The sequence below is a fragment of the Phytophthora parasitica genome (assembly GCF_000247585.1).
Source record: "Phytophthora parasitica INRA-310 unplaced genomic scaffold supercont2.7, whole genome shotgun sequence".
NCBI lineage: Eukaryota > Oomycota > Peronosporomycetes > Peronosporales > Peronosporaceae > Phytophthora > Phytophthora nicotianae.
The window spans coordinates 805,318-830,960 of NW_008648993.1; the positions used below are offsets into that span (position 1 = coordinate 805,318).

General features: G+C 50.4%; 13 protein-coding genes across 17 annotated transcripts; 4 read left to right on the forward strand and 9 right to left on the reverse strand.

Moving 5' to 3' along the window:
• The first annotated feature begins 184 nt into the window (after window positions 1-184).
• PPTG_05268 (hypothetical protein) lies at window positions 185-2,845 on the forward strand. Of its 3 annotated transcripts, XM_008898778.1 has the most exons (11): window positions 185-461; window positions 574-801; window positions 868-948; window positions 1,016-1,147; window positions 1,222-1,273; window positions 1,350-1,450; window positions 1,527-1,664; window positions 1,732-1,989; window positions 2,057-2,133; window positions 2,200-2,340; window positions 2,403-2,845. In XM_008898778.1, exons 1-11 carry the CDS (start codon window positions 341-343, stop codon window positions 2,634-2,636), a joined length of 1,563 nt encoding a protein of 520 aa, XP_008897026.1. In that variant the 5' UTR covers window positions 185-340; the 3' UTR covers window positions 2,637-2,845. The 3 variants fall into 3 exon arrangements, with proteins under 3 accessions (XP_008897026.1, XP_008897028.1, XP_008897027.1); XM_008898780.1 differs by having other exon boundaries at window positions 2,057-2,340; XM_008898779.1 differs by having other exon boundaries at window positions 2,200-2,845.
• On the reverse strand, window positions 2,723-4,136 carry PPTG_05269 (hypothetical protein). Its single transcript, XM_008898781.1, has one exon. The coding sequence runs from the start codon at window positions 4,102-4,104 to the stop codon at window positions 2,881-2,883; it is 1,224 nt and encodes a 407-aa protein (XP_008897029.1). The 5' UTR covers window positions 4,105-4,136; the 3' UTR covers window positions 2,723-2,880.
• A 583-nt stretch (window positions 4,137-4,719) lies between these two features.
• On the forward strand, window positions 4,720-7,032 carry PPTG_05270 (hypothetical protein). Its single transcript, XM_008898782.1, has one exon. The coding sequence runs from the start codon at window positions 4,759-4,761 to the stop codon at window positions 6,835-6,837; it is 2,079 nt and encodes a 692-aa protein (XP_008897030.1). The 5' UTR covers window positions 4,720-4,758; the 3' UTR covers window positions 6,838-7,032.
• Window positions 6,744-8,557, reverse strand: PPTG_05271 (the record flags this gene model as incomplete). 2 transcript variants are annotated; one of them, XM_008898783.1, is made up of 5 exons in its annotated part: window positions 6,744-6,844; window positions 6,933-7,213; window positions 7,274-7,411; window positions 7,504-7,580; window positions 7,645-8,557. In XM_008898783.1, the coding sequence occupies 4 exons, from the start codon at window positions 8,555-8,557 to the stop codon at window positions 6,959-6,961; spliced, it is 1,383 nt and encodes a 460-aa protein (XP_008897031.1). The 2 variants fall into 2 exon arrangements, with proteins under 2 accessions (XP_008897031.1, XP_008897032.1); XM_008898784.1 differs by lacking the exon at window positions 6,744-6,844 and having other exon boundaries at window positions 6,959-7,213; window positions 7,663-8,557.
• Window positions 8,558-8,795: 238 nt separating this feature from the next.
• Window positions 8,796-9,755, reverse strand: PPTG_05272 (hypothetical protein; the record flags this gene model as incomplete). Its single annotated transcript, XM_008898785.1, has 1 exon — window positions 8,796-9,755. One exon carries the CDS (start codon window positions 9,753-9,755, stop codon window positions 8,796-8,798), a length of 960 nt encoding a protein of 319 aa, XP_008897033.1.
• Window positions 9,756-9,916: 161 nt separating this feature from the next.
• On the reverse strand, window positions 9,917-14,149 carry PPTG_05273 (serine/threonine protein kinase; the record flags this gene model as incomplete). Its single annotated transcript, XM_008898786.1, has 1 exon — window positions 9,917-14,149. The coding sequence occupies one exon, from the start codon at window positions 14,147-14,149 to the stop codon at window positions 9,917-9,919; it is 4,233 nt and encodes a 1,410-aa protein (XP_008897034.1).
• A 398-nt stretch (window positions 14,150-14,547) lies between these two features.
• On the reverse strand, window positions 14,548-16,019 carry PPTG_05274 (hypothetical protein). Its single transcript, XM_008898787.1, has 2 exons — window positions 15,721-16,019; window positions 14,548-15,640 (listed from the first exon to the last, which is right to left on the reverse strand). Exons 1-2 carry the CDS (start codon window positions 15,871-15,873, stop codon window positions 14,840-14,842), a joined length of 954 nt encoding a protein of 317 aa, XP_008897035.1. The 5' UTR covers window positions 15,874-16,019; the 3' UTR covers window positions 14,548-14,839.
• A 115-nt stretch (window positions 16,020-16,134) lies between these two features.
• PPTG_05275 (hypothetical protein) lies at window positions 16,135-17,826 on the forward strand. The gene is made up of 2 exons (XM_008898788.1): window positions 16,135-16,531; window positions 16,621-17,826. The coding sequence occupies exons 1-2, from the start codon at window positions 16,260-16,262 to the stop codon at window positions 17,726-17,728; spliced, it is 1,380 nt and encodes a 459-aa protein (XP_008897036.1). The 5' UTR covers window positions 16,135-16,259; the 3' UTR covers window positions 17,729-17,826.
• On the reverse strand, window positions 17,776-20,320 carry PPTG_05276. 2 transcript variants are annotated; one of them, XM_008898789.1, is made up of 12 exons: window positions 20,085-20,320; window positions 19,896-20,014; window positions 19,707-19,811; window positions 19,383-19,640; window positions 18,875-19,327; window positions 18,776-18,806; window positions 18,607-18,692; window positions 18,496-18,549; window positions 18,313-18,441; window positions 18,148-18,250; window positions 18,008-18,079; window positions 17,776-17,946 (listed from the first exon to the last, which is right to left on the reverse strand). In XM_008898789.1, exons 2-12 carry the CDS (start codon window positions 19,971-19,973, stop codon window positions 17,828-17,830), a joined length of 1,488 nt encoding a protein of 495 aa, XP_008897037.1. In that variant the 5' UTR covers window positions 19,974-20,014; window positions 20,085-20,320; the 3' UTR covers window positions 17,776-17,827. The 2 variants fall into 2 exon arrangements, with proteins under 2 accessions (XP_008897037.1, XP_008897038.1); XM_008898790.1 differs by lacking the exon at window positions 20,085-20,320 and having other exon boundaries at window positions 19,896-20,044.
• Window positions 20,321-20,358: 38 nt separating this feature from the next.
• On the reverse strand, window positions 20,359-21,437 carry PPTG_05277 (hypothetical protein). The gene is made up of 2 exons (XM_008898791.1): window positions 20,821-21,437; window positions 20,359-20,758 (listed from the first exon to the last, which is right to left on the reverse strand). The coding sequence occupies exons 1-2, from the start codon at window positions 21,295-21,297 to the stop codon at window positions 20,609-20,611; spliced, it is 627 nt and encodes a 208-aa protein (XP_008897039.1). The 5' UTR covers window positions 21,298-21,437; the 3' UTR covers window positions 20,359-20,608.
• On the reverse strand, window positions 21,422-23,771 carry PPTG_05278 (hypothetical protein). The gene is made up of 2 exons (XM_008898792.1): window positions 23,532-23,771; window positions 21,422-23,473 (listed from the first exon to the last, which is right to left on the reverse strand). The coding sequence occupies exon 2, from the start codon at window positions 23,365-23,367 to the stop codon at window positions 21,676-21,678; it is 1,692 nt and encodes a 563-aa protein (XP_008897040.1). The 5' UTR covers window positions 23,368-23,473; window positions 23,532-23,771; the 3' UTR covers window positions 21,422-21,675.
• A 92-nt stretch (window positions 23,772-23,863) lies between these two features.
• On the forward strand, window positions 23,864-24,332 carry PPTG_21658 (hypothetical protein; the record flags this gene model as incomplete). The annotated part of the gene is made up of 2 exons (XM_008899290.1): window positions 23,864-23,978; window positions 24,289-24,332. The coding sequence occupies 2 exons, from the start codon at window positions 23,864-23,866 to the stop codon at window positions 24,330-24,332; spliced, it is 159 nt and encodes a 52-aa protein (XP_008897538.1).
• Window positions 24,333-24,610: 278 nt separating this feature from the next.
• Window positions 24,611-25,624, reverse strand: PPTG_05279 (hypothetical protein; the record flags this gene model as incomplete). The annotated part of the gene is made up of 1 exon (XM_008898793.1): window positions 24,611-25,624. One exon carries the CDS (start codon window positions 25,622-25,624, stop codon window positions 24,611-24,613), a length of 1,014 nt encoding a protein of 337 aa, XP_008897041.1.
• Window positions 25,625-25,643: the final 19 nt, after the last annotated feature.

Genomic DNA, 25,643 nt, shown 5'->3' on the forward strand with positions numbered 1-25,643 from the left:
TTAGGTTTCAAGCACTTACGCACAATGCCACCGCAACTGAATAATGACGCAATGCGCTCAGATGGTCGCATGCACATGGTTTCCATTAACCAGTTCCACGGCCCCAACCTCCTCGCATGTTTCTCAAACACTGCTGGTCTTCATCCGATTGCCAATCGCTCGGGCACCGCCGTCGTTCGTCTTAGGTCAGCAAGCACTTTCGGCGGAGGTCAGGCAAAGTCTCCGAACCTTTCGATCGGACGATCAAACGCTCTCTTTTAACGTGACTTCGTGTGTACACCTTGGATTCGCGTCGATCCTGCCCAGTCCGACGTCGCGGAATCGCCAATCAATCGCCAATATGACAAGTTCCGAGCAACCGGCCTGGGCCACCGTGCCCTGTGTGAACCCGAGAGAAGCGCCTCTAATCGGCTCCGGCCACGCCTGTGCCGTACGCAAAGGCTCGCTTTATATCTATGGAGGTAAGACTACGTTTCGGACCCTCGTGGGGTGGACCATCGTCTTTCTGCCAAGTCTCCGGTGCATCTCTTTGCTTAACGGTAAACTGACTTATCACGTGTTGTTTTTGCATAGAGCGAAACCTTCCTGCAACTCCGATTCGCAGCAGTTCCGTGATCCGCCCCACCAACAGCTTTTACGAGTTCAACTTCGCTAGGAAGGAGTGGTCTACGGTTTTGGGCAATGGAGTGGCTCCGAGTCAGCGCAAGAGCCACTCGGCTGTAGTCTATAAGGACTCGTTCTACGTCTTTGGCGGATACGACGGCGACAGACGCTTGAACGACTTCTTCTCCTACAATTTCTGTGAGTCGGTATCACTAGATTATTGTGTGATTTTGGCCAAGACTAATATGTGTTGTGGGAATGCAGTGACGCAAACCTGGACCAACGTGTTTGTCAACGCTGGACAGCAACCGACGCCGAGATATGGTCACGCCGCGGTGGTGTATGGTACGTTTTTGCTTGATGCAGGGGACGAGAATGCACAATTCTGATTGATTATTTCTCTGATGACCAGACAACGCGATGTATATCTTCGGCGGAAGTGATAGCCACTACGACCGCGAGTCAATGTCAAGCCGCAGCTCCAGCGAATATGGCAGACTGGACTCTGGTCGCCACGTTAACGACATGCATTCTTTTAACTTGGGTGTGTTTTTACAAGAAATCTGCCATGTGAAATGTCCTTCTCACTAACGTTTTCTTGTTTTGCGAATGTACTAGAAACCAACTCATGGTCTTTGATTCGCACCACCGGAGAAGTCCCATACCCTCGGTAAAACTGCAGCTACTGGCTATTTTTTTTTACGAGTTTGAACATGAACTAACGCGTTTGCTTGTTTGGATACTAGTGAAGGAGCCTCGATGATTGTATACAACCAGAGCTGCCTGCTCTTCGGAGGATACGACCACGACCTGGGCTATCTCAACGACGTCCACGTTTTCAACTTCGGTACGACATTTATTCTCGATCTCTTGTTGGCGCGAATATTTTATTCTAACTAGCGTTCAACGAATTGTGTACATAGAGACCCGCGTTTGGTCAAGTCTCGAGACCAAAGGCACGGCTCCGACAGGTTGCCACCACCCACTTGTGACCTTGCACAACAATTCCCTGATTGTGTTTGGCGGACAGACGGATCCGAATCTGTACGAGCTCGATCTTGGTACGGCGATGGCACTATCACGATGATCACAAAATATTTTACTGACTTGGCATTTTTTTTCTTACAGAATCGAACACGTGGGAAACTATAGCGTACTCTGGTTCTTCTCCCAAGAGCAACGCTCCTACTGGGTGCGTTAGTGACGACAACTTGATCGTTTTGAGCGAGCACAACGAAGCGGCCAGCTTCAAACAGATCCACTTGCCTGAGAAGAAGACCACATCCAAGACTCAGGAAGATTTGGAGCCAGATGAAGAAGGCTCAGCTATTGCCCACTTGCGCTCACTCGTCAACAATCAACTCATGAGTGACGTTACGTTTATCGGTAAGAACAGTCTTCCTACAAACGCAAAGTTAGTGTTTCCTAACTAACGACTCTGCTTTGTGTATAGTCGAAGGAGAACCGATCTTTGGTCACAAGAGTCTCTGTGTTCGCTGCAACTACTTCAAGGCCATGTTCACTGGAGAGGTACGACCTACAAGAGGTTTTTAATGAAGAAATCTAGAACTAATTACTGAGATATGCTTTGATTAGATGAAGGAAAGCACAGCTGGTGAAGTTGAGATTTCAGATGTCAGTCGAGCGACATTCCTTTCACTGTTAGAGTATGTATACACCGATCGTCTTGCTGTTGCGGATGACGATGTCAAAGAGCTGTTTGTTGCCGCGGATCGGGTGCGTGCGCTTGTTCATTTAAACTATTCATCACGGTAGCTAAGCTAGTTTTGTTGCTACAGTATGGCATCGAGAGCCTCAAGCGGCTTTGTGCTCAGAAACTCCTGAAGTCAGTGAATGTCGACAATGTCGCTAGCATCCTTCAAGCAGCGGACCAACACAACTCTCCGTCGCTCCGAGACGAGTGTTTCGCCTTTACACTCAAGAACTTCGATACGGTCTCGAAAACCCCGTCGTTCTTGGATATGGCACGGAACAACATCGAGTTGGCCTTGCAGATTCTACAACAGCGTTAGATTTCTATGCGTATAGTGATGTGGTAGATAGAAATGTCCTCTTGACATCGGAATCAAGGACGGGCATGAATAGTGTGTGGTCACTTGGACACTCGACATACTTATGCACAAAATGTACAGCATCTTGAGCACACATGTCATGTTGAGAAAAAATGATTTAAATTGTACGCCAAATGCATGATTACGATGTCGGAAATTGGCAATCCTCCTTTTTCCTGAGTTGCTTTGTCCGTATCTGCTGCAATCAACATGTTTTCAAGTATCTGCGGAGGTTTCTTTTGACGCGATCAATGAGAGTAGCGGTAAGTGTTCTTACCACAAACTGCACCTGGTACAGAGTTTCGATCGCAGTTTCCTCTCCATCGTTATGGCGACCCGAGTATTTGTGGTTGAGTCTTGGCTGGAACTTATCAGACCGCACCATACTATCCGTGAACAGGCCAACCATTGCTTTCATGGCCATGTGACGTCCCACACAAACGCGAGATCCTGCGCCAAACGTCAAATCGACCCCAGCAGCGAATGCATCGCCCGCCATCTCATCCAGCGGGATCAGAACGTGGGTATTCGGGGCAATATCCATCGCAGCGTCACCACACGGAAAGTATCGCTCAACCACTGGGAACGGATGAGCACTGCAGACACACTGTCGAATAATCTCTGGCGTAACTGGCTGCGTCGCTGGTGTAGTTTTAATCCACTCTTTAACCACCACAGCGACATCCGTGAGGTTGATCGCCGGTGAGAGCACGAACGGCTGCAAAATGAGCGAATAGTATTCCGGTTTCACCCATTTCTCTCCAAATAAATCGTACAATCGAGGAGTGCGTATGATCTCCTCCACGCACCACTCAATCGTACGCTTCTTCACGCCACAGTCAGCGAATCCTTTAAGCGCAATTTGCTTCCGCCACTCCCACGTGGCTTGACAAACCTCGGCAAATTTTTTACTGTCAAACTCCCGTTCAAAGACCCACTCGTAGAAGCAGGCAACCGAAAGCTCATTCAACTTGAGGGCGTCAATCACCACGTTGGCCTTCAGTAGTTCTTGTCCACGGCTCTCGAAAATGGTCGTGAGCTGGGAGATGGGCTGCAATACTTGAGTCAGTTTCATGAACTGCGTCTTCATCCGGCGCCATTGTTCCCCATTAACCGACTCGAGCGAGACGACAGGGCTCCAGGCTGGCAACGCCAGTCTTGCCTCAATCATCTCGCCTTTATCTGCTGTTGACTTGAGAACGTGGAACGCGAGGTCCGGGTCGGTCACCCATTTGAGCTTGACACCTTGGCACAGGGCCAACACGTGCAGTAGCAATGCACGCAGTACTTGGGACCGCATCCCAATGGTCATAAACATGGTAACGTAGGTTGCAACCACTGCTGTGCACACGCAGATCACGCCTGCTAGCAGCATCATGGCGGTAGACTTCTTGAATCGTTTGATCACCACCAACTGACGCAACAACATTGAAATTTTATATCGGACTATTTATAGTCCCGATAGTCCCATTTGCGATATGAAGCTGAATCTAAGCGAAAATGATGAACTGTAAGCCAACAAAACAGCCTGCAGGAATGTTATAGCAGCAAATTTAATAATAAAACCAAGTGATTTCGCGACATTTAACGATTTCGTTGAAATGTCGTTAGACTGCGGAATCCAAATATCACCCAACAAGATCCTAATTGACATGTAGATTTTATTCGAGGTCGATCGCTAAACCACAGCGCAGCCCTTAAATCATTGCAGTTGATAACTCTGCGCGCAAGCTCGACAACACATTCACAAAACATAGGCGATAGAATGCCAATAAATTCCCACTTCATTCTCTTTTTTTTGCATCTGACAAGGTAGTTTCATCACATGAAGGAGTTTGTTCACGTAGGTAAGCATTCCGCCGTTCAATGGCCCAATTGAATTTCTTGATATCAACGCGCACATTTGCTAATTACAGTTGAAAACAAACCCGAGGTTTCACCGAGTTCGATTCCTCTGTTCGCCCTTCTTAGCGAGACCGCCTGTTAAATAGAAGAAAAAGTTTAAAACACTTGCCCTACAAAACAATTTTTTTGATTGGCTGATCGGATTTAACAGCCTTGACCACCAGTACCAATCGTCAGCATGGCAGACGTGCAGACTCTCGCATCGGCCTCTTCGGCCGCCTCCGAGTCCGCAACCACTTGCACCACTGCTGCCAATACTTGCTCTCCTTCTCCTGCAATGTCGAGCTCCTCAACCCTGCCACAGACCACGACAGAAGCGGATATCGAGTCCATCGAGGTTCCCAAGCCCGACGTAAACGATCCTGCGACCTACAAGCGCAGCCAAGACCCAAACTGGAAGAACACGGGGCTAGACGACATCTACGCCACTTGGGACAAGCTTGTACCTGTGGACGAGCTGCCCAAATATGAAGAAATGGGTCTCTTTTTGGTCGAACACGACCCACAAACAGCTCGTGAGCTCGAGAAGGTTTTCGTACTCTTGCGACGCAAATTCAAGTGTCTACCCAAGAAGTCCCAGATGAAATTTGTCCTTGGACTATTAGTGCAAAAGGGTACAGCGCCTAAGGGCTTGGCACTGGAAAAGTTACTCGTCAAGAAGGCCCAGAAGAGTCAGTCGGGTGTCCTAGTCGTCACAGTGCTCACCAGTCCGTACCCGACCGTAAACGGCAAGAAACAAAAGTTCAGTTGCCAGTGGAACTGCTACTATTGTCCCAATGAGCCAGACCAGCCGAGAAGCTACTTGCACGACGAGCCGAGCGTGCTCCGAGCGAACCGGAACGACTTCGACCCAGTGCTGCAGTTTTGTGACCGTTGTGTGACGCTGGCGATGAACGGCCATCCAGTTGACAAGATCGAGCTATTAGTTCTCGGAGGAACGTGGGCCAGTTACCCTGTAGAATACCAGGAGACCTTCATCCGCGACTTGTTCTATGCAGCCAACACTTTTTTCGACCGAGAGAAGCGTGAACGTCACAGCTTGGACGAAGAAAAGCTCGAGAATGAAACAGCAGCGGTGAAGATCATCGGTATCACGCTGGAGACACGTCCGGATTGCATCACGCCAGAAGAGCTGCGTCGATTCCGGAGATACGGATGCACACGTGTGCAGCTCGGTATCCAGCACACGGATGATGGTATCTTGAAGAAGATCAACCGTGGACATACGTTAGCTCAAGCGGTACAGGCACTGAAGCTGCTGCGTGACTGTTGCTACAAGACGGACATTCACTTGATGCCGAACCTTCCTGGTAGCGACCCGGAAAAGGATCGCGCAATGTTCGAGTATGTCCTGCATACGCCGAATTTGCAAGCTGATCAGTGGAAGATTTACCCGTGTGAGATCACCCCTTGGACTGTAATCAAGAAGTGGTACGATGAAGGCAGCTACGTGCCGTACGGTGATGACAAACTCATTGAGTTGCTGATGGATGTGAAGGCTGAAGTGCACCCATGGATTCGTCTGAACCGTGTGATCCGCGATATCCCGAGTCAGTACATTCTAGGAGGAATGGATGAGCCGAATCTGCGTCAAGTGATTGGCAACAAGATGATCGAGCGAGGCACACCCTGTAAGTGTATCCGATGCCGTGAAGTGAAGACTGACGACGCTGCAATTGCCTCTGCGGAGTGTGTCATCCGTGAGTACGAGGCCAACGAAGGTGATGAGTACTTCATCAGCTTCGAGACTCCAGATCGCTCCAAGATTTGTGGATTTGCTCGGCTGCGGCTCTCGCAAACTCCTGGTGGCGGTGTGTTTCCGGAGCTTGAAGATGCTGCGTTGATCCGAGAGCTCCACGTTTATGGTCAACTAGTGGCTGCAATTAGCAAGAAGAAGAAAAGTAGTACCTCGGTGGATGCAGAAGGCTCTCACGCTCAACACACAGGCTTCGGTACGCAACTGATGATGAAGGCGGAGGAAATCGCTCGAGCTCACGGGTACAAGAAGATGGCTGTGATTGCCGGTGTCGGTGTCCGGAACTTCTACAGACGATTGGGTTTTGAAGTGGAGGGTGAAGGAGAACTGATGATCAAGCACCTCGATGAGCTGCCACCGACAAACGTTTGGTCGAAGGTTACCTCGTTCGTTAACGAGAGTTTAAACCGTGATTTCTCACCCAACCAGATCCGTACAGCTGCTATCGCGGGCGCTGTTATCGTTAGTGCAGTGACGGCAGCACTAATCCGGAGAAGATAAAGCTTTTCTGACCAGAAGACAAAGGAACACGGCTTTAGAGAAGCTTGAAATAAAGAAACGGTGATTGATTTTACCTGAATCAATGCAAAATTTACGAGTATCCAATGAAATAGCCCACCAGTTAGGAGATGTGGACAAGACTTGACACCTTCTGCACGATCTTGACCACCATCTCGGGGTCACGTCTTGCCATCTCGTGAAAAGATTTCGTTTTTGAGACCTTTTCAAGGTTGCGAAGTGTGAAGGTGAAGCACGCGTCACGTAGCACTGGATCGTGGTGCTGTATTGCCGCGAGCAGTGTGTTGGCAGCGTTGTCAACGCACAGTGAGTCTAGCAATTTCTTCGAGCATTGTTGCTTGAGACTTTCAATACCAAACTACGCTCACAGAAGAGAATTAGCATCACTGAAAAACTTCAATGCCGCGCAAAGATTTACCCGATCAGCAGCGACAAACAGTTCCACATTATCACTCGATACGTTTACTTGGTCGGTGTACACGTAGTCGATCAAGGCTAGGAACGCCGCACAACTTACATCAGTTATCTTCACACAGAGAAATCTGTTTTGTGAACTCTACAACATCATGCATAGCACAAGTAAGCATTCTTTCTCAATTCTACAAGTGCGAAGTAAGCTTATGATACAAAAGGTAGAATGAGGCTTACCTCCGCAGAAAGCAGGGTTTTAAAGAATGGGCTGCGTATGCAGATGCACTTGTGCGCAAAAATGTCGGTGCCTTCAACTGAAAAAAAAACAACAATCAGTCATTGTACAGTCAGGTAGCCGTGCTGAGAGCAGAAACTTACCAACGAACACCACATCACTCATCAGCTTGTTGTTCACTAGCGAGCGTAAGTGAGCAGTCATTGTTTCTTCTGCTTCGTTCTGGTTGTCAATCCTCGTCTGTTCCACTTCAGTTCTCACGTCTCGGCACACGTTAATCTCTCCACGTTGGTGTCCATGAGCTTTAGCTGTTCCAGCACCATTTCCAGACTCTGGAGAAGGAACTGGTTCTCCCCTCGAAACACCAGGAGCACCGTCACCTTCAATGCGCCCAATGTCACTTCCATCGCTCTCTGTGACGATACACTCCCCCTCGAAACCATTGTCAACCAGACAGGAGTCATTCTCGACATGATCAACCACGGGAAGGATGGTGTTTGTTGCGGGCTTATCACTCTCCGTTGTGGCATCATTTTCAACGTGTTGGCGCTTGCTCTTAATCCAAGTTCCAGTGCTGTTAGTGCTGGGACGTTTCATACCAGAGCTTTGTCGAGAAGAAGTGGACAGTGCAGGTGCACTTGCTGTTCCAGTGTGTTGGTTGTTCCTAGGCAACCGCCCCAGTTTCCACTTGACTTGCTCAAGTGTTGCAATGAAGCTCCAACCTTTCTCCTTGACTGCGTGATTGAACAGCACGGTCTTCACTTCATTGGACTCCCCTACTGTGTTATTGTCGATGGTTTGCAGTAGCTCTGTTCGCTTGGGGTACCAACCCGACGAGAGAGACTTGACCAACCCAATTGGAACAATTTTACACAGTTCATTCAAGTGGTTTCGAATCTCCAGCAACGTGAAAGCTGGCTCGGGCATTGGCAGGAAATCGCTCCTCTTATGGAGCTCGTCGGTGAACGCCTGCACTCGCTCTGGCCATGTGCCGTGGCGCCCGGCAACGGAAAGCAGAAGCTCATCATGCTCGGGTGTGAATCGTGACGAAACCATTTGTTGCACTTGGAAGTGAAAGGGAAATCTTCGAAGTGACAATGTTGCGGTAATGAATCACAAGGAAATGTATCCGTTTCCCTTGTCAAGTTGCCTGGCTTCTGTGATTTCAAGCCACTTTACATACAAACCACAGTACAAAATGTGTGCATTGCAAGTAGTAACAGCAATGCTAAATGCTAATACCGTTATATAAAAAAGGAAAAATATGCGAAGATTTCTTCCAGTACTTGCTAATTCAATTCTCAGTGTGAGCAGGGCACAAGCCACTTGGCCCAGCAATCTTCCGGCATCCGCGAGTGGAGCATCGCTTTGCACCACCATGGTTCGAGCACTTGCCTCTCGTCACGACACGTTTCTCGCAGCCCGGATGCGAGCACTGAGGACTCCCACCATGCGAGCAACATTTGCCATTCTTGTTCTGAAGTCTGGTACAACCTGGGTGCGTGCATCGTGCTCCGCCTCCATGCGCAGTGCATTTTCCGTTTCTGTACCGAAGCTTGGTGCAGCCTGGTTGTGAACAACGCTTACCTCCTCCATGTGCTGCGCACTTCCCCATCGTTATAACTTGATTGACACACCCTGCAACGGAGCACCGCACAACTCCACCATGTTTGCAACACCGACCACGAGCATGGACCGTTTTCGAGCATCCTTCTTCACGACAGCGTTTCACTCCTCCATGAGCACTGCACTTGCCATGAAGCCACGCTTTCTTAACGCAACCAGATTCCGAGCAAATGTTGATACCGCCATGAGCAATACATTTGCCTTTCAAGTTGACCACCTTAGTGCAACCTGGTTCCGAGCAGAGTCTGCGTCCACCATGTGCACGACACAGACCTTTCAACTGAACTTGCTTCATGCACCCTGGATACGTGCAGCGAGGCTTGCCACTACTCATGAACTTCGGAGAACCGCTTGATGTAACCCAAGATACTTTCTGTGTGTCTGTCGAGCCAACGAATCCCTTCATTCCGTCGTGCGTCAACTCCTTTTTCTGGTTTTCTCGCAACAACGATATCATCGATTCACTAGTGGAATGACCTTGTTCGGACGCCAGAGGCATAATGATTCCGGACGAAACCATCGAGTCTACAGTAGCATTGAGTACGAACACATTCTTCGTTGCAATCTTCGTGCCACAGCATTGGATCGTGTCTGTGCCGGTGTCTTGATGTTTCGTGAAGTTCTCCATGGTTAAGGAAGGTTTGGAGTACTTTTCGAGGAGATTTTTTTCACTTTAGGGGACGACAGAGATCTCAACGGACGCTAGAGAAACATCAATTCAATAACTTGTTTGTCCGTTATTACACATAATCAGGAAACTAACATCAGAAACTACGTACATAACTCGCGTTATACCCAAATGGATCGGTCTTGCTGATTGCTCCTCGATGCGACGGACTTGGCCATTGCGGTGGAGGTCGCAGCATTGGCACTGGCTGTTGCGACCGCAGTTCTAGCAGCGATCGCTGCTGATGCACGTTGGCTCGAGATCAACGAGTGGTCCAACGCAGTGAGCACTTCCTGCATGGACGGACGTTCGGCGGGTGAGTCATGGAAACAGTTCTGCATCAGATTCTGAAGAGATTCAGGTAGCTCCTTGGGAACAGGAAGACGTTCACCACGTAGAACATGCATCATAGCCTCGACAGGAGTCAGCGACGCAAACGGTTGCGAACTCGTGTAGGTCTCCCACATTAACACACCAAACATGTAGACATCTGAGTCGTACGAGAACGCGTGAGGAGGCTGCAATGACTCCGGCGCCATATACTTTACTGGGCCCACAGCGTCTTTCATAACCATCCCTGCCGTCTCGGATCGCACGCGACGACAGAGCCCAAAGTCGCAGATTCGTACGTGATTGCCTTGGTCCACGAGACAGTTGCGCGCAGCGAGGTCACGGTGAATAAAGCCACCTTCGTGGATATTGAGCAGTCCAGCAGCAGCGTCCTTTAACATTCCAGTTCGCTCATCAATCGAGAGTGAAGAACTACCACGTAGGTTGTCTTCCAAACTGCCATACGGAAGATACTTGGTCACCAAAGCCAACGGGAACTTCGTGTCAGTAGAAGCACCCACGAATGGCACGATGCAGGGGTGATGACCAAACATATTCAACATCGCAGCCTCGTGCTGGAACTCGCGAACAATCTGCGACGTAGTTTCACCGAACTCGCTAGCTCGAATGGTTTTCACCACCACATCCTGACCATTCAGTGACGCGCGATACGCGTCTCCGAAATATCCTTGTCCTACAAGTTCCTTCATCTCGAGCGATCGAAACGGGATCTCGCGATACGTCTGTTCCATCACATCCATCCATCCTTCGAGCACATCGGCTTCTAGCTCGCTAGTATCCATCACATGCGAGCCGACCAACACGAACGAGTTCAGTACGGCGACAGACGAACCGACGGTGATTCTCGCTTTGAACAATACACGCCCAAACGCAGCGCCCTCTGTGCACACCACGTCGTAGTCAACACTCGAGATTTCTCCTTCCCACGCAAAGCCTTGTGTCGCACCATTCAGCACTTCGAAACCATTGGGTACTTCAAGTGTCACGTGCACAAGAGCACCACGACGGACATCCAGTTTGGACTCAAGTGAAAGTTTTCGAGCCTCAGGGTGGTCGCTCTTGGCTATCTCTTGCATTTCAGATCGCTGGTTCAACAGGAACGCCCAAACTGTGAACTGGAACGGTTTCGGCGATGGACATACGCTCGGTGGGGCAAATGCACTGAAGTTCACACGATCGCGACGACCGGGTACCCCTTTGAACTCTGATTTCGCATCCAAACCGCCTTCCTCAGCTACTATCGTTGATGCAGCCTGGCGAGGCTCAGGCACAGCAGCCATCTGGATCGAACGGTACACTTGCTGGAACTTGTCCGTCGGGAACTCCGCGTCGTGTATACTGTTGGTCGGAGACAGCAAGTCGTAGTCATGATCGGCCTCAAAAGACCCACGTCCTACTCCACTACTTCTGGGTGAATTCATGGGCGAGAAGCTGTCGTAATCTGGTTGCTCCGACGAGCCTCGGTAGATCGGACTTGTATCCAGAGCCGTGATGTACTGTGGGGGGCTATCCGTATAACTCAGCGGCGCATAAGCTCGCATATTTGTCACGTCGTCGTCTTCATATTCACGGGCAATATTTCCATAGTGGCCCAGGATTTCAAGGTCACTGATATCGCGCGATGATCCAGCTTGAGAAACTGGAGCGATACTCACCGACCGTTTATTTTCTTGCTCATCACGCTCCACCCTGTCTAGTTGTTCAGCAGTATCGCTGCTGGAGCGCACTTGATGGTCTGACAGTGTACTTGGTCGGCCTCGGACGCGAGATGAAAGTGCTCGCTTCCTTGGGTCGCCGCCCGTGCTTTTTACAGGCGCACGTCTAACTGGTGGAGCTACAGGAGCGGGTGGTGCAGCTGGAGGTACTACCGGAGCAGTTGGAACTGGAGGTGCTACTGGCGTTGTGTGACGAGGAGCACTAGCTTTTGCATCTCCCGACGACTGCAATTGCATCTGCATAGTAGTCCCACGTGCCTGAAACGCTTCATCGGCTGCTTGTTCGATCTCTCTTGCATACTTATCGCGTTCTCTCGCGTCAATAGATCTCTCCTTACGACCAACATGCTCTTCACGTCGTTTTTCAAGTTTTTCTTGGGCTGCACGAAGTTTTTGCTCGTATTTCTGCACTTTCCTTTCATAGCGCCTTTGCTTCCACTCGGCATGCTTTTGGTGCAATTTATCGTCAACCCACTCTCCATCAGCCTCACCAGCCACCTCTCTTTTACCACGTAATGCACTCTTGGAAGAACTACCCGTGTGTTGATGTTGTCCCCGTAACAGCACACTTCTAGTGTCATCTTTTTTCGATCCGGGTTGTTGAAAATCATCGTCACTTTCGTCTTCATCTGACTCGGAGGTGCCCATCGCTTCACTTCCGTGACTGTACTCCTGACGGCCAATAGGTTCAGACCAGCTCTTGTGCATCGAGTCACGGTGGTGACGGTCATTATCTCCTTGTTCTCGAAAATCTGGCACCAAATGAGAATCGAAACTTCCCCGACGAGGCGGTTGGGACGAAAGAGGCGGGGCTGACGGAGTTAAATCCAGCGCCTCATACATACTTTTGTGCGCTGGTTCCTTCTTGACCATATCGTCTTCAGCATCCGAAAGAGTCGTGGCCACTGGGACAGCGACAGCATACATATCATCGAAGCTATTACGCCGACGTCGTCCTCGTCGATCTTTACGCTGTCTTCTCTGGTCAATATGTGGCCACCTCCAGCCATGCCAATGCGACCAATGTTCTAACCATTGTTCACGCCACCGAGGATCCCATGGTGAATATTCACCATTAAAAGCTGGAAAAGGTGATCGACCACGCATATCCAGCCTCATTTGATCAAATCGCAGTCCATCTCGTCCTCTACCTCGACCCCATGTCAGCCCTCCTCTGCTATTCCCCCTACCTCCGCCTCCCCGGCCACCACGACCACCACTCCCGTGCTGACCGTCACTACCATCGGTTCCTTTAGCATCAGACTTGATGATAACCTTACAGCAGCACATCTGAAACTCCTGATCGTGGTCATGATCCATATCTTCTTGAAAAGCCCGTTCTGCATGGGGCAACGGCCTTTCCGAAGGTATTGAAGACATCCCTGGAGCTACGTATGCACCATCGAAGCTCGCTGGCTGCTGTTTCATATCTCTTGGCCCTCTTGTTCTCAATATATTCGAATCGCTGCCACTTCGGCGTTCCTCGTACAAATTCCTGGTAACAGCTTCAGCCGACTGCTTCTCGTTCGACACCGACACGTTGCCACTTCCTTGTCGTGAACGTGAATGCTTTCCACCCATCGTTCCATAATTATTCGACGCCGCAGCTCCAATATGACGCTCTTCTTGTCCAATTCTACTTTCTATCACAACCGCTCCATCTCTGCTCTGTTCGCTGCACTCCTCTCGCTCACTCCTCGAGAATAACATTCCTGCTACACTTCTTGACACGAACAGCAATCCTCTAGCGGATGTTACCCCCAATTGATGCGCTAAGAAGGCGAAAGCTACCGCCGCAAATACCTGAGCAGCTGTAGTCCCCGTGGACACGATGTTCACGTCCGAGAGCCCTGCATCTTTCGGTAACACTTGAGCAATACTCACGACCCATAGTACCAGCGGCACGACACTGAAGATCAGGTCCAAGATCCATTTGAACACCAAAAAGTACAATAGCGATAACAACATCACCGGGAGCGTCACCTCCCCCAATACTGGCCCTTGGGCGGCGCTCTCACGGCTTTGACTTGATCCGCACCGCCTCAATGCTGGCCACAGCTCATCCTCGTCCGCTACGAGCCCGTCGATAGCCAGTTCAGTCTTCCAAAGGATCCTAGTGAGCTTTCGAGCGAATTGAGACGAACCGACAAGCAGACAGCCAACCACGAGCAGTGTTAACAGCCCGGAAGCGGCTAAGAGGACTGCCCTTACGAATGCGAAGGCGAATGTGGCCACGTGGAAGCTCAGTGTCCGCACGACGGAGGCCACGATGCCTCTGCGGACTGGCATGACCTGTGACCTCGTACGGGCCACAGCGACGCGGGGAGAGCGACAAGAAGCACGCGAAATGCGGGAAGAAGGCGATGGCGTGGCTGAGGCGCTGTGGACGTGCCTGCGGATGCTGAGAGCGGGCTGGTGCGGGGCTGAGTAGCTCCGCTTCCTTTCGAATGATGCCCAAGGTTTTATGGGTTACCTGCAGTGAGGCATACATTACTCAAGAGATCTGTAAATATTATACCCGTAGAATACGATATGTGATACAGTCAGTATACGTTTGACTTATGGGGATATTGTAAGAGTAGAAATTTTGAAAGTTTATTTATGAAGGTACCAACCAGCATTCTGATGTTTGCACGTCAGATTTGATGCTCAGTCATCAACCTGAAGTCCAAGAATTCATGAATCGCTCACAAAAGAAACAAGTTTGTTTAGTATCGACGTGTATTGCGGAGTTTATCGTTTAAGAGTGCAACGCAAACTGAACGCTACCAGTAGGTCATGGTGGTGATCCACTCGCCCGTTGGCCCGCTCAAGCTCGATAGCATCGACTATGATTACCGAGCATAAATAATGGTCTTGGGCCGGCGAGGGAACACCACATTACCTGGATAACTTATGATGGACTTGAGTACAAGAGTGGGTGAAGGAGCGCGCGGACGCGAGCGACCTAAACCCTGTAGCACATGTGAGCGGAACCAGTCAGTCCAGTTCATGCACTAGATCCTCCACCTTGCGATCTTGTAACACTGTGAGACCCTCCGCCACCTGGAAATACACGTGTACGTGAAAGATATCGATGGACCTCTCCGGGTTGTCATCATAGTTCCACCTCTCCACATGCGGTGCGTTGGCATCAATCCAGTTCTCCACGTACTGCTTCACCTGTTCATGATTCAGGTCCTTGACATGCCACAGCGTCCAGTGCTCGATGCCTGCAGGAGTGTCATAGGGAAACATATTGGGTTCCAGGAACGCAGTTCTACCCTTCAGAGTCGTAGCAAAAATGTGTTCCTCAGCAGACCCAAAATTCTCGGCGATCTCGTCAAGGTGGTCCCACTTGCGCTCCTTGCACTCGTCCGTCCTGCTCCAGTACTCAATGTAGAGTGTGCGGCGGCTGCGTCGCGGTGACTCGCTGCTACATTCAACATCAGCAGCGGAATCATATCCAGGAGCACAGCCAATATCAGCATAGCCATCACGAGATACGGAGGACTGGGGGTGCTCGTATAAGCCCTCCTCATCCTCCTCAATGTCAGTAGGTAGATAATCACTGTCCGCTTCAGCGGGCGTGAGCTGCTTCTCCTCCGTCTTGGCCTTCTTGGTCACTTGATGCTGTTCCTCCTCAGTCTCTTGGTCAGCTTTGCGCTTGAGCGACTGGGAGCTGCTCACAGGATGCGCAAGAGCCTCATTAATATCAACGGAACCTGATGCCGGGCGCAGGGCACGCATACCGTCCTGAGCCTCAAGCTCATCACCTGATTCTGTGTTGGTGTTGTCGATCTAATAAAACCCAAAAAGACACAAAATTAGACACGACCATCACTCTCAAAAAACCATTAAACCCATCAAAGGGGACGCACCTTGTCGCTGTCTGGCATCGCCTTGTCCGTCGAGCTACGGCTGAAATCGACGTCCGAGATGGACGATGGAGAGTTACAAAACGCTCGTGGCGAGTCCACTCGCTTCTCTGGATGGGACAAAGCCTCCACGGTGACTACTGCTGGGCATGGCATGTTCTCTGGAAAGGGGGTAGCTTTTAGCTTGCTAAGTTAGCACAGACACCTGCCTGTGGTCGATCTGCTGTGTCTGTGGACCTGTTCCTGTTCTTGTTTGTCCGCGCGGAGATGATCACGTGTCGTGTCCTGCGCTTCGTCTTCCGTTTTCAATAATGAGGTTGAGAAAAAAACTGTGGACGCGTGCGGGCAGGCGCATCGTTGGATTTGTACGGTCGGATTCACTTGATTAAAATATTGTGAAGAGATGTCGCCCCTCCGTAACCGCCCTATCGTTACATTTTGAAGTAACGATAATTGTTCCAGATAGTGGGTACAATTTGTGCTTCATTGGTGCAGACACTCGCGGCCATACAAAGCTCGTTTACAGTAGCTCTTCATCAAGCATGGGCAAGCGTGCACCCGTGTCCGAGGCGGAGAAGCTTCTGGTCGAGGAAGTGTTCCAGACCAAACCGCAGAAGAAGAGAAACAAGCGCAAGAACCAGGGCAAAGGCGAACAAGACAAGACCTCGCTTAAACTCAAAGCTGCCTGGGTAGACGATGACGATGACGATGTCGAGGTGAACTTGGAGGAACAGCCACAGCTTCGTAAGCTCCGCAAGACCGAGGAGGACACGGTCGTTGATGGAAAGGAGCTCAACCGTCGCCTCAAGACTTTGTACGTGCAATATCCAATATCCACGCTCTATTCGCACTGGGATGCAGGAATTGTGCTCATTTATTCTCTTTTTGTCTTGTTTATTGCAGCTACCAGTCAGCGCACGGTGCTGTCTCGTGGGCAGACCCCAAGAACTTCTTGGGGGATCGCCAGGTGGACTCAGATGATAGCGACGATGAGGAGGCTGAGCTAATCCGCAGTACCGGCAAGATGATTGAGGACTCTGGCGAGCTGCTGCCCCAGGGCTCATTAGAGGTCGCCCGCATGAAGGACGCCAATCAGCATGCGCCGTCCAATGCCGTTATCCAATCGGTGCAGTTCCACCCGAACGGACAGATTATGCTGACAGCGGGTCTAGACAAGACGCTGCATCTTTTCCAAGTGGACGGCAGCAACAACGCCAATATCGAGAACGTCTTCGTGCAGGATCTCCCCATTTTGGACGCCAAGTTTACGCTCGGTGGAGACCGTGCGGTTTTGACCGGACCTCGCCAGTATTTCTTCTCGTACGACATCGAGGCCGGCAAGATCACCAAGATCCCTGGTCTATATGGACGGAAGGAGAGGAAGCGTGAAAAATTCGTCGTCTCTGACAGCGGAGAGACGATTGTGTTCCTGGGAAGCAATGGCTACTTGGATGTGGTTTCAGCCAAGTCGTACGAGTCGATTGGCACTCTCAAGATGAACGGTACTGTCAACTCGGCGGTTTTCTGCGAGAACGACCGCTATCTGATTAGCACAGGCTCGGACGGACAGATTTACAAGTGGGATATGCGTACTCGGCGGTGTGTGTTCGTCCACGACGATGAAGGTAGTCTAGGCAACCACGCACTGGCCGCTAGCGGCAAACACTACGCTGCTGGTTCGAAGAGCGGTGTGGTCAACATTTACGATAACGCTGGTCTGACGGCCAAGCCCAAGCCGCGGAAGGCATTGATGAACCTTACCACTCAGGTCGACCACCTCAAGTTCAACGCGAACTCGGAGATTTTGGCGATGGCTTCTAATGATGCCAAGGACTCGTTGAAGATGGTGCACATGCCGTCTCTTACGGTATTCTCCAACTGGCCAACGGCACACACGCCACTGCACTACGTGTCAGCAATGGACTTCAGTCCGAACAGCGGCTACTTCGCAGTTGGTAATGCTCGAGGACGTGTGCTGTTGTACCGACTGACCCACTACAAGTCAACATAAAGAGGGAACTCGTCAAACACAAACGCACCGCAGTTCTCTGGGGCTTTTAGGTCAGAGGTTTGGTATATAATAGAGATGAGTGCTCGTTGCATACTGCTTTTATGCTTTTCGAGTTTGTCCAGATCCTTGGGGTGAGGATTTGTACGTCAAGTTGAGCTTGTTGGCCGTGGTGATAAGGGAGTCTAGCGCTCTGTCAACGCCTTGTTCGGATCCATTTACTGGAACGATAAACTTCGTTAGTATCAAACAGTTCGACAACCCCCTCCCTTAGATACGTACATGGCCGACGGTCCCAAGTACTTGAAACTTGATGGCTCAACTCGGTGAGAGCGTCATCTACACGTTGAGAACCTTCGTTGCATCATCAGTCAAATATTGCATTTATTGCAATGCTAACTGTAGCCTCTGCCAGTCTTTACCTTTGAGCTTAGAAATTCCACTTTCATTGTTTACGCGACATCGACTTGGCGAAGTTGGTGATTCTTTCCTCGACGGAAGCGGGCGTCGAGGACGTTGTCGTTGCTACCAGCATTTAAATAAGTTAGATTAAGGATTCATGTTGTATCTGCCATAATCTTGCTTGCCATATAAGCTTGAGTGGGTTGCTGAGAATGGGCAGGGTAGAGCTGAGAGTCATCATGAGATGTCAGCGGGTGTTCAAGCTGGTAACGGAGAGCATTGACTGCCATTCTTGTGTTCATAGCCGGAAGGTCCTACCCGTTAAAGGTTAGAATGCCGATTTACAGATACGAATGCGTATATCTTACTTTTGAATCTACAGCCAGCGACCGCGTGATCATACAAGCTGGAACTGCAGGAAGCTGATCGTGTACATTAGCAAAACCAAATGAATCCATTTATACGGTAGATGGTCTTACTTCATTTGACGACCCAGCACCCGCAAGAACATCTTCAATGCCCACACCCGTCAGAAAGGTAGTGTCATTGGGATTATACTTCAATTCTGCAGTAGATGCGAAAACAAATCAGTTAGACCTGTCAGCAACGATGTGAAGCTAGATTCTTCATCTTGGTACTAGTACGTACGCCTCCTCATAGGTGTTGATGGAGTATCGGACTATCATCAATATATGAAAGTACTGTTTGTCAAAAGTAAGTCCAACAACAATAAGCTAAGCCACGCACCTGTCGTTTTGATAGGAGTTCTTTATCCGTGACAGTGTCTGGATTGACTGTCGGCATGAACTCGGTTGTTCGTGTGTGGAATGGAGATTGGAGAACCACCTCGTTCGGAATCATTTTATAAATCTCGACGTGTTCGTAACAGGACATGGAGTGCAGCTTCTTCTTCTTTGTGGCGGGGTACGCCACCATAATAGTCATTGTAATTTGATCCGCTGTTCTTTCATTCAATATTGCTGTCAAACTCGGTACAGGATCGTACGCCAGCTTGGTTGGGTCGTATGAGGTGACCGCGGCGTGAGCCAGAGGATTGCCATAGAGTATGAGCTTTCGCAAGCTTCGTAGCTCAGTAGTGTGTACAACAGCTTCTTCCTCGGTAATCATGTTGTGCGCGAGATTGAGGTAGATGAGATTGTAGAACCCAGCACCACGCTTTTCTTCTAAAGTCAACGCAGACTATCATAGGCAATGAATACACCGTCACCAATTATTAATCTCCTGGACAACGTACCTCAGGAAAACCAGTAATCTTGTTGTAACTCAGGTTTAGATTCCGTAGGCGAGGCATGATGGCGATAAAGGAAAAAACTTCCTGTCCAGAAATATTGTTGCTTTCCAGAGATAATGTCTCGAGTCGAGAAAAGCGATCCATAATCGGTGGTAATGATCGAATTCGATTGCTACCAAGATATAGCTCGCGAATACGCAACAGATTCGAGAGCTCCTCAAGGTCTTTCGATCCTAAACAGTTGAAGGATAAATTCAGAACCTACGAAAAACAAGTTAATGAGTGCCGACAACATAATTTCTTAAGCAAGTTCAATGTGGTTCGTACCTCAAGACTCTGGAAACCATTGTTGAGCATGACCTCTTCTAACGCGTTACACTGGAAGTCCAACTCGACGAGCGCTGGCAGGCACCCAAACGGTTCTAATGGGGCCTACATTTTTTCAGTATAAAACGACAAATTGACAATCAGCTTTGCATATTCACGCTTTGAGCCTTTCAAAATAATATCTCAAACCTCGTTGTCACTCATATCTAACCGTGTCAAGTTAGTGAAAAAGAGTAGGTCCTCAGCCACAACGTCTGTAATGTGCATGTCGCTCAAAACTGCCTGGACGACTTCGTCAGGAAACTCCACTACAAGGAACAAACGAATTCTAACAACAATGACGTAAATCTGATAAAGAGTTGGCGGTTTGCAACCAACCTCGACACCAGTCTAAGAGCAGAAAGCCATCCAGTGTTCGTGGCGAATCGTTAGATATTGCCCGCTTCCTCGTTGATGTTCGTGAGTACTGGTTGCTACTTCCTGATGGAGATAACAACTCAGCAGGAACATAGCCTCGTGCTACAGTCTGTCCCGATTGCACCAACGTCGTATTTGCCGCTGGCTTTTTCAACACCTTGTCGATCTTCCGACGTCCCGTAGAGTTGGAAAGTGGAACAGGAAGCCGACTATCGTCACCACGCTCCGTCGGGGATATCATCTAGCAACCAAAAAGCTCGCCAAGCAGCTAACTGCCAGGAGAGTAGACGGTCTCGAATGGCGGTTTTCAATACTCCACCTAAAATTGCAGTTTCACGTTACCTCGATAAAATGTAAAATGCCCTATCATGTTCGCAGCATGCATAATAAAAAAAAGCAATTCACCTTGTTCTTTAGTTACACGCAAAAATGTTTTGGTATAAAGGGTGATCGGTGTCTCCTAAGACCCATCTCTTTTGTGTGTTTTATGTAAACTTGGAAATGACTCTCCAGATAATCACAACAATGAGGCCCAGGATGACCAGGTACAGGAACAGAATCTGCGACGCCATCTTGCACTTGAGCTTCTTCAGATGCATACCCGCTTCTGCTGTGTCTTCACGCGTCTCATCAACCTACATACATCCACAATAATCAGCTTCTCTTTCTTACTTATCCACCATTTACACAAACGTACGTTCGAGCGGACGTTGATAAGCTGCTCGCGTTGATCCGCCAAGTTCCGATTAATGTTCTGTGCCGTGGCCTCGGTACGCGCGATGATGGCCTGGGCATCATCCAGGTGGTCGTCGATGCGGTCCGTGCGCTGCTGGTAGCGAGCCACGTTGTCTTGTGGGGCGGCGGCTTGGCGACGCTGCTGACTGCCGTCCATGAGCTTGGAGCGCTCAAGATTGGCCTTCAGCTTGTCCAATTGCGACTTAAAGGTGCGCAGCTGCTGGTGCATCCGTCGACGGTCCTGCGAGTCTCCAGCGCGCGACTCGCTTTCGAGGATGCGCATATAGCGCTCGGCCTCCGAGATGTTGCCCTGTGCACGCTCTGACAGGTCGTCACGCTCGCGCTGGTCACGAGCCTTGGGGATGGAACGGATGTCCGCCATCGCGTCATCGCGGCACTGCTCAAAGTCCTCGCTGTAGCCCATAAAAGCCTCCGTCATGGTCACTTGTCTGCTAGGAAGGCTAGTTCTCTGTTTGTAAAGGCCCTTGCGAACGTTCACGCCCTGTGTCCGATACAAAAAGAAAGTCAGACACAACCCGACAATCCAGGAACAAACAAGGGATCTGCGACAAAACACACCATGTTTACACAAATTTGTGCCTCTCCCAGTGGCACATTGTACCAACTTGGCAGCTGGGCAAATGTAGCCATGTAGCCACCGAAAAAGTATCCAAATGTACTCGAAGAAAAGTTGAAACTAATGGTGATCATTACTATGCGCTTGTTATCAAGCTCACTACCACCTCGGAAGCTGCACAACACAATTTGATCATTCAGCTACGTCCGTCACAGCTGAATACCTGGCCAAAAACACAATTTAGTCGAGGCCAAGCACGTTCTCCAGCAGGAACACAAGGAAGATGGAGGTCGGGTACAGCAGCAGCACAATCAGACCGTCGATCAGACGCTGGGTCTTCTTCATGGCGATGTAGCCGATTACAAACTCCACAAACAGGATCGAGAAGGTCTCGGCGGAGAACTCCCACACCAGGCCACCGCTCTTGAACGACATAAGCGCCGCGAAGATACCCAGACAGAAGGTGTTGTTCATGCATGCAGCACCCAGAAGAGCAGCCACCGAGATGGAGATCGTCTTGGACGTCTTCTTCTGCGCGTAGTTGTAGGCAGCGATGAGCTCACTGGCGTTCGAAGCCAGCGGAGCCACCACGAACGACACGTAGAACGCCGGAATGCCCGTGCGAGCGCCAACCTCAGACAGCACGTCAACCATCGGGTCCGAGAACAGCAGCACAAGAGCCGTGCCCAGGAACATCATGTACGCCGAACGGATCTTGATCTTCTTCTGTTGCTCAGCAATGGACAGATGAGCGAGGTCTTCAGGGACTTCCTCTTCTTCCTCTTCATCGTCCTCAGCAGGAGGGATAGCCAGTGAGTACTGCTGCTCGACCACCACACGCTTCATCGAGACGGACGAGCGGCCTTGCATCTCGTTCTCGTACTTAGCCAACAGGTAGCGTAGCGTGGCCTCCACCAGCTCGTTGAACTCGATGAATCCGCTCTTGTCCTTGTCGGCCGCAGCCATCCACCTCTCTGCCTCTTCACGCGAGACATTCTCACCCAAGTCCTTGAAAAACAACTGCAACTCATCGGCATCCATGCGGTGGTCACGGTTCTTGTCGTATGCATGGAAGAATGGACGGATGACGTCCGCAACGCGGTCGAACTGTTCGCGAGTGGCGTTGAGAGGCGTCGTGCTGGTGGGCGACTCCATCTTCAGGTGGGCCACTTCTTTAGCCAAGATACCGGACAGACTGATCTCACCTTCACGGATTGCAGCGACACGGACCTCGTCAATGACGTCCTCTTTGACCTCCGAGGAGCGCTGCACGTTCCAGTAGAGGTAGAGAACAAAGGAGATCATAGAGATGACAAAAGCTACGATAGCGAAGGGCTTCTCGGCCTTGGCCACCTGGGCGTTGTCAGCCTTGGCATCCTCTGCAGCGGTGCCAGTGTAGAATAGAGCAGGCACTTGTAGGATGAGGTAGATTAAGCTCGTGAGGATCATGGTTCTGGCCGTGGACGGGATCTCGTCGAAGAGCACGACGCCAGTCTTGGTCAGGTTCCTGTTTCCAGGCGGCATGAGCTTAGCCCAGTGCTGGTCGCCCTTGGGACGCACGTAGTTGCCACGGCCGTTCTCGTCGATGTTGACGCGGCCGGCGTAGACACTGAGCGCCCATGGGATAGTGAGTAGCATGATGGTGGAGCCGGCGAGTGCACCGACGCCCACGGAGACCTGCTCTTGGGCGTTTGGGCCCATACCAGAGAAGAGCACGATAGCACCGTCGGGCACGGCGCCCAGTACGGGCAACACGACGCTGCCAACGATGCCGGCCATGGATGGAACGAGCAGCAGCAGCTCACTGCCGTCCGAGATGAGGTTGCTCGCGTTGAAGAGCACGAAGCCGTAGACGGCGCCCAGGAAGAGCACCTGGATGAGGCCGTAGCCACCGTCCGGGAGGTCTTTGGGGTCAATGAAGAAGCCTGACATGGCTGATCTCAGTCCTTGGTTCTTGCTCTGAAGCTTGTCACGTCCGCGTGCTTTTGCCAAGTGAGACTGAGCACAAGGATCGCGTTTGTGGCTCTCTTCAAGCAACCTGTTTTTTTTCACCTCAATACAAATGACAAGTACACTACTTTGAATGGACAACTTACGTTGGATACCCCGTTTTTACCGATTGCTCGAAATCAGTTTCGACTAAGGGAGGCGTATCCTGAATCTTGAAGTGCTCCTCGTCTAGGATAATTTATCCGCCAAGCATCTTGTAAATCTTTTCCAGGCGATGAGCTGTTGCATGGAGGCAAAGCCGTCCTTTTCGTAAAGCATTCATGCAGATTCGATGGGTTAGTTGGCACTTGTCGGCAACGTTCGCTCCTCCGACGGCCAACTGGACGTGTCAATGATGACTGGGCGGGAAATCTGCTTGTTTTCGGGGCAGCAGTGGATTTTTCATGCATCCTTCAGCCGCTTTGCTTATCAAAGTTTGATGGGCAACGCACTCGCAGCCACGATCGGTGGACTTCACGTTGGCTTTGTCGTGATCACACGCACGCTACGACTGCGAAACGGAAGACCGCGGGCATTGAGCAGTCCGTGGTCCGGTTCGCTGTTTCATGCAATGGCATCAAATGTGCTCGGTTGATCTAGCCTGTGTTCAAGATCGACCAAGTTGCCGGTGAAATCAGTATACATTGCAATGTATACATGATTTAGAGCATTATACGAGTGTATACACCGGTCAAGCACTTGACCGTCAAGTTGACGCACGTCATTTACAATGGAGTCCAGCGCCGAGAAGTTATCTGCTACCTCTGGAGTTGCCACTGGCAATGACTGCCTCCTTCAGAAGCTGATTACTTCGACGTACGATGGAAGGTTGCCTGTCTCATTCTCAGTGCCGTGTTTGCTCAGCTGCAGACCAGCACGTGATCATAATGGTCATCGGCCACTCATGATTCCTATCTAGCAGGTTCTTCGAACTACTCATTAATGGTTTGTGATATCGTTGCATGGGTGGTTCCTACGCCACGTACTCTCTAACTCTCGCAGTAGATACAGTCTACGTTGTTCAGATCGGTTGTAGTCGAAGATATTTGCAAGAGGGCACTCTCGATCATCAAGATGTTTCTAAGCCCACAGCAACAGCAAGACCGCATCTAACAATGGGAATGCATCAACCGTTTTTCACAGCAATTTTGTTCATACGCAGGCGCAGCAGCACTGTACCAGAAGCCTAAAACTCCAGCACTAGAAGCCAGTCATTGTCGATGCTACCGGTCGTCGGTGGGGTGAAGTCCACTCGGGTATCATTGCCACCCTCCGGAACGCTCACAGTAAAGCTCGCGTAATACTGACCATCGCGTGGTGAGAACCACGTCGCGCTGCCCGAACGACTTCCCGATCCATTGTCTAGCTGCAGACTGAACGAGTCACCGTGGCCAGTATACACGAAGTAGTGGTCCCGTGCCTTTGAAGTTAGAATCGAGATGTACCTGGTGCCCTCAAACGTGTTGACCGACTTACCGGTGTGGTTGCTAGGACTGGCGAGGATTTCACGTGCTGGTTCTAGCTGCTCCAGGTTTGCGGTGGAGAGGTTGCGGAGAAGCTTCGTGACGTACTGAGCTTGCATGCCACCTTCAAAGTAAATGTCCTCGCGCCACGATCCCGATTCATTCTGGTTAAGTAAAGGATTGTAAAAGAGACTCTCTTCCAGCAGGTTTGATTTCGGTTCGTACAGTTGCCACACGCTCTGAGCACCGTATGCGAATCCCGTGGCACCATTGTAAACCGCGTGGGACAGCCCAGTGCGGATATGAGAAGCATTCCGCATCGGTTTCTCTGCGTTAAAGTTAATGTGAGCTCCCTCGTAGTGGTTCTCCAAATCGAGTACAGGACCAGTGAACTTGTCACGCATCTCGACGATATTCTCGTAGTTCTTTGTGGAGTCCCAGCCGCCTATCGGAGTGAATACGTCGGATCTAGTAGAGCGTGACCAGTCAACCGATACGCGATCTTCCTCGTTTGGTAGCATAGCGTGGCCGTACGGCAGTGGCGTCACCTCGGGTTTGACGATCCAGCTATTCGTGGGGTGAAATAGGATCATTGAATCGTAACCAAGGTCGCGCTCGGCTTCCTTGAGACCAGCACGCATAGCCGACCACACTGCTGTCGTGTCCTCAATGGGGGTCATCATGCTGGTAAAGTCCTGGTCTGGGTTCTCGTTGTATGCCGCCTGAACCAACGACATGTTCCACGACCAAAGCACA

Excerpts from the sequence above, each read along its gene's own strand:
- PPTG_05274 (XM_008898787.1), bottom strand. The coding sequence starts at position 15,873 with ATGCCATGCCCAGCAGTAGTCACCGTGGAGGCTTTGTCCCATCCAGAG. Across the intron at positions 15,641-15,720 it reads CGATGCCAGACAGCGACAAG|ATCGACAACACCAACACAGA; the intron begins GTGCGTCCCCTT and ends GGGTTTTATTAG.
- PPTG_05269 (XM_008898781.1), bottom strand. The coding sequence starts at position 4,104 with ATGTTGTTGCGTCAGTTGGTGGTGATCAAACGATTCAAGAAGTCTACC.
- PPTG_05277 (XM_008898791.1), bottom strand. The coding sequence starts at position 21,297 with ATGACGGAGGCTTTTATGGGCTACAGCGAGGACTTTGAGCAGTGCCGC. Across the intron at positions 20,759-20,820 it reads TTATCAACGTCCGCTCGAAC|GTTGATGAGACGCGTGAAGA; the intron begins GTACGTTTGTGT and ends GGATGTATGTAG.
- PPTG_05275 (XM_008898788.1), top strand. The coding sequence starts at position 16,260 with ATGGGCAAGCGTGCACCCGTGTCCGAGGCGGAGAAGCTTCTGGTCGAG. Across the intron at positions 16,532-16,620 it reads AACCGTCGCCTCAAGACTTT|CTACCAGTCAGCGCACGGTG; the intron begins GTACGTGCAATA and ends TGTTTATTGCAG.
- PPTG_05276 (XM_008898789.1), bottom strand. The coding sequence starts at position 19,973 with ATGCACATTACAGACGTTGTGGCTGAGGACCTACTCTTTTTCACTAAC. Across the intron at positions 19,812-19,895 it reads TAGATATGAGTGACAACGAG|GCCCCATTAGAACCGTTTGG; the intron begins GTTTGAGATATT and ends GAAAAAATGTAG. Across the intron at positions 18,807-18,874 it reads AACTCCTATCAAAACGACAG|TCCGATACTCCATCAACACC; the intron begins GTGCGTGGCTTA and ends TATTGATGATAG.
- PPTG_05268 (XM_008898778.1), top strand. The coding sequence starts at position 341 with ATGACAAGTTCCGAGCAACCGGCCTGGGCCACCGTGCCCTGTGTGAAC. Across the intron at positions 1,274-1,349 it reads GGAGAAGTCCCATACCCTCG|TGAAGGAGCCTCGATGATTG; the intron begins GTAAAACTGCAG and ends TTTGGATACTAG. Across the intron at positions 1,990-2,056 it reads GAGTGACGTTACGTTTATCG|TCGAAGGAGAACCGATCTTT; the intron begins GTAAGAACAGTC and ends CTTTGTGTATAG.
- PPTG_05278 (XM_008898792.1), bottom strand. The coding sequence starts at position 23,367 with ATGTCAGGCTTCTTCATTGACCCCAAAGACCTCCCGGACGGTGGCTAC.
- PPTG_05270 (XM_008898782.1), top strand. The coding sequence starts at position 4,759 with ATGGCAGACGTGCAGACTCTCGCATCGGCCTCTTCGGCCGCCTCCGAG.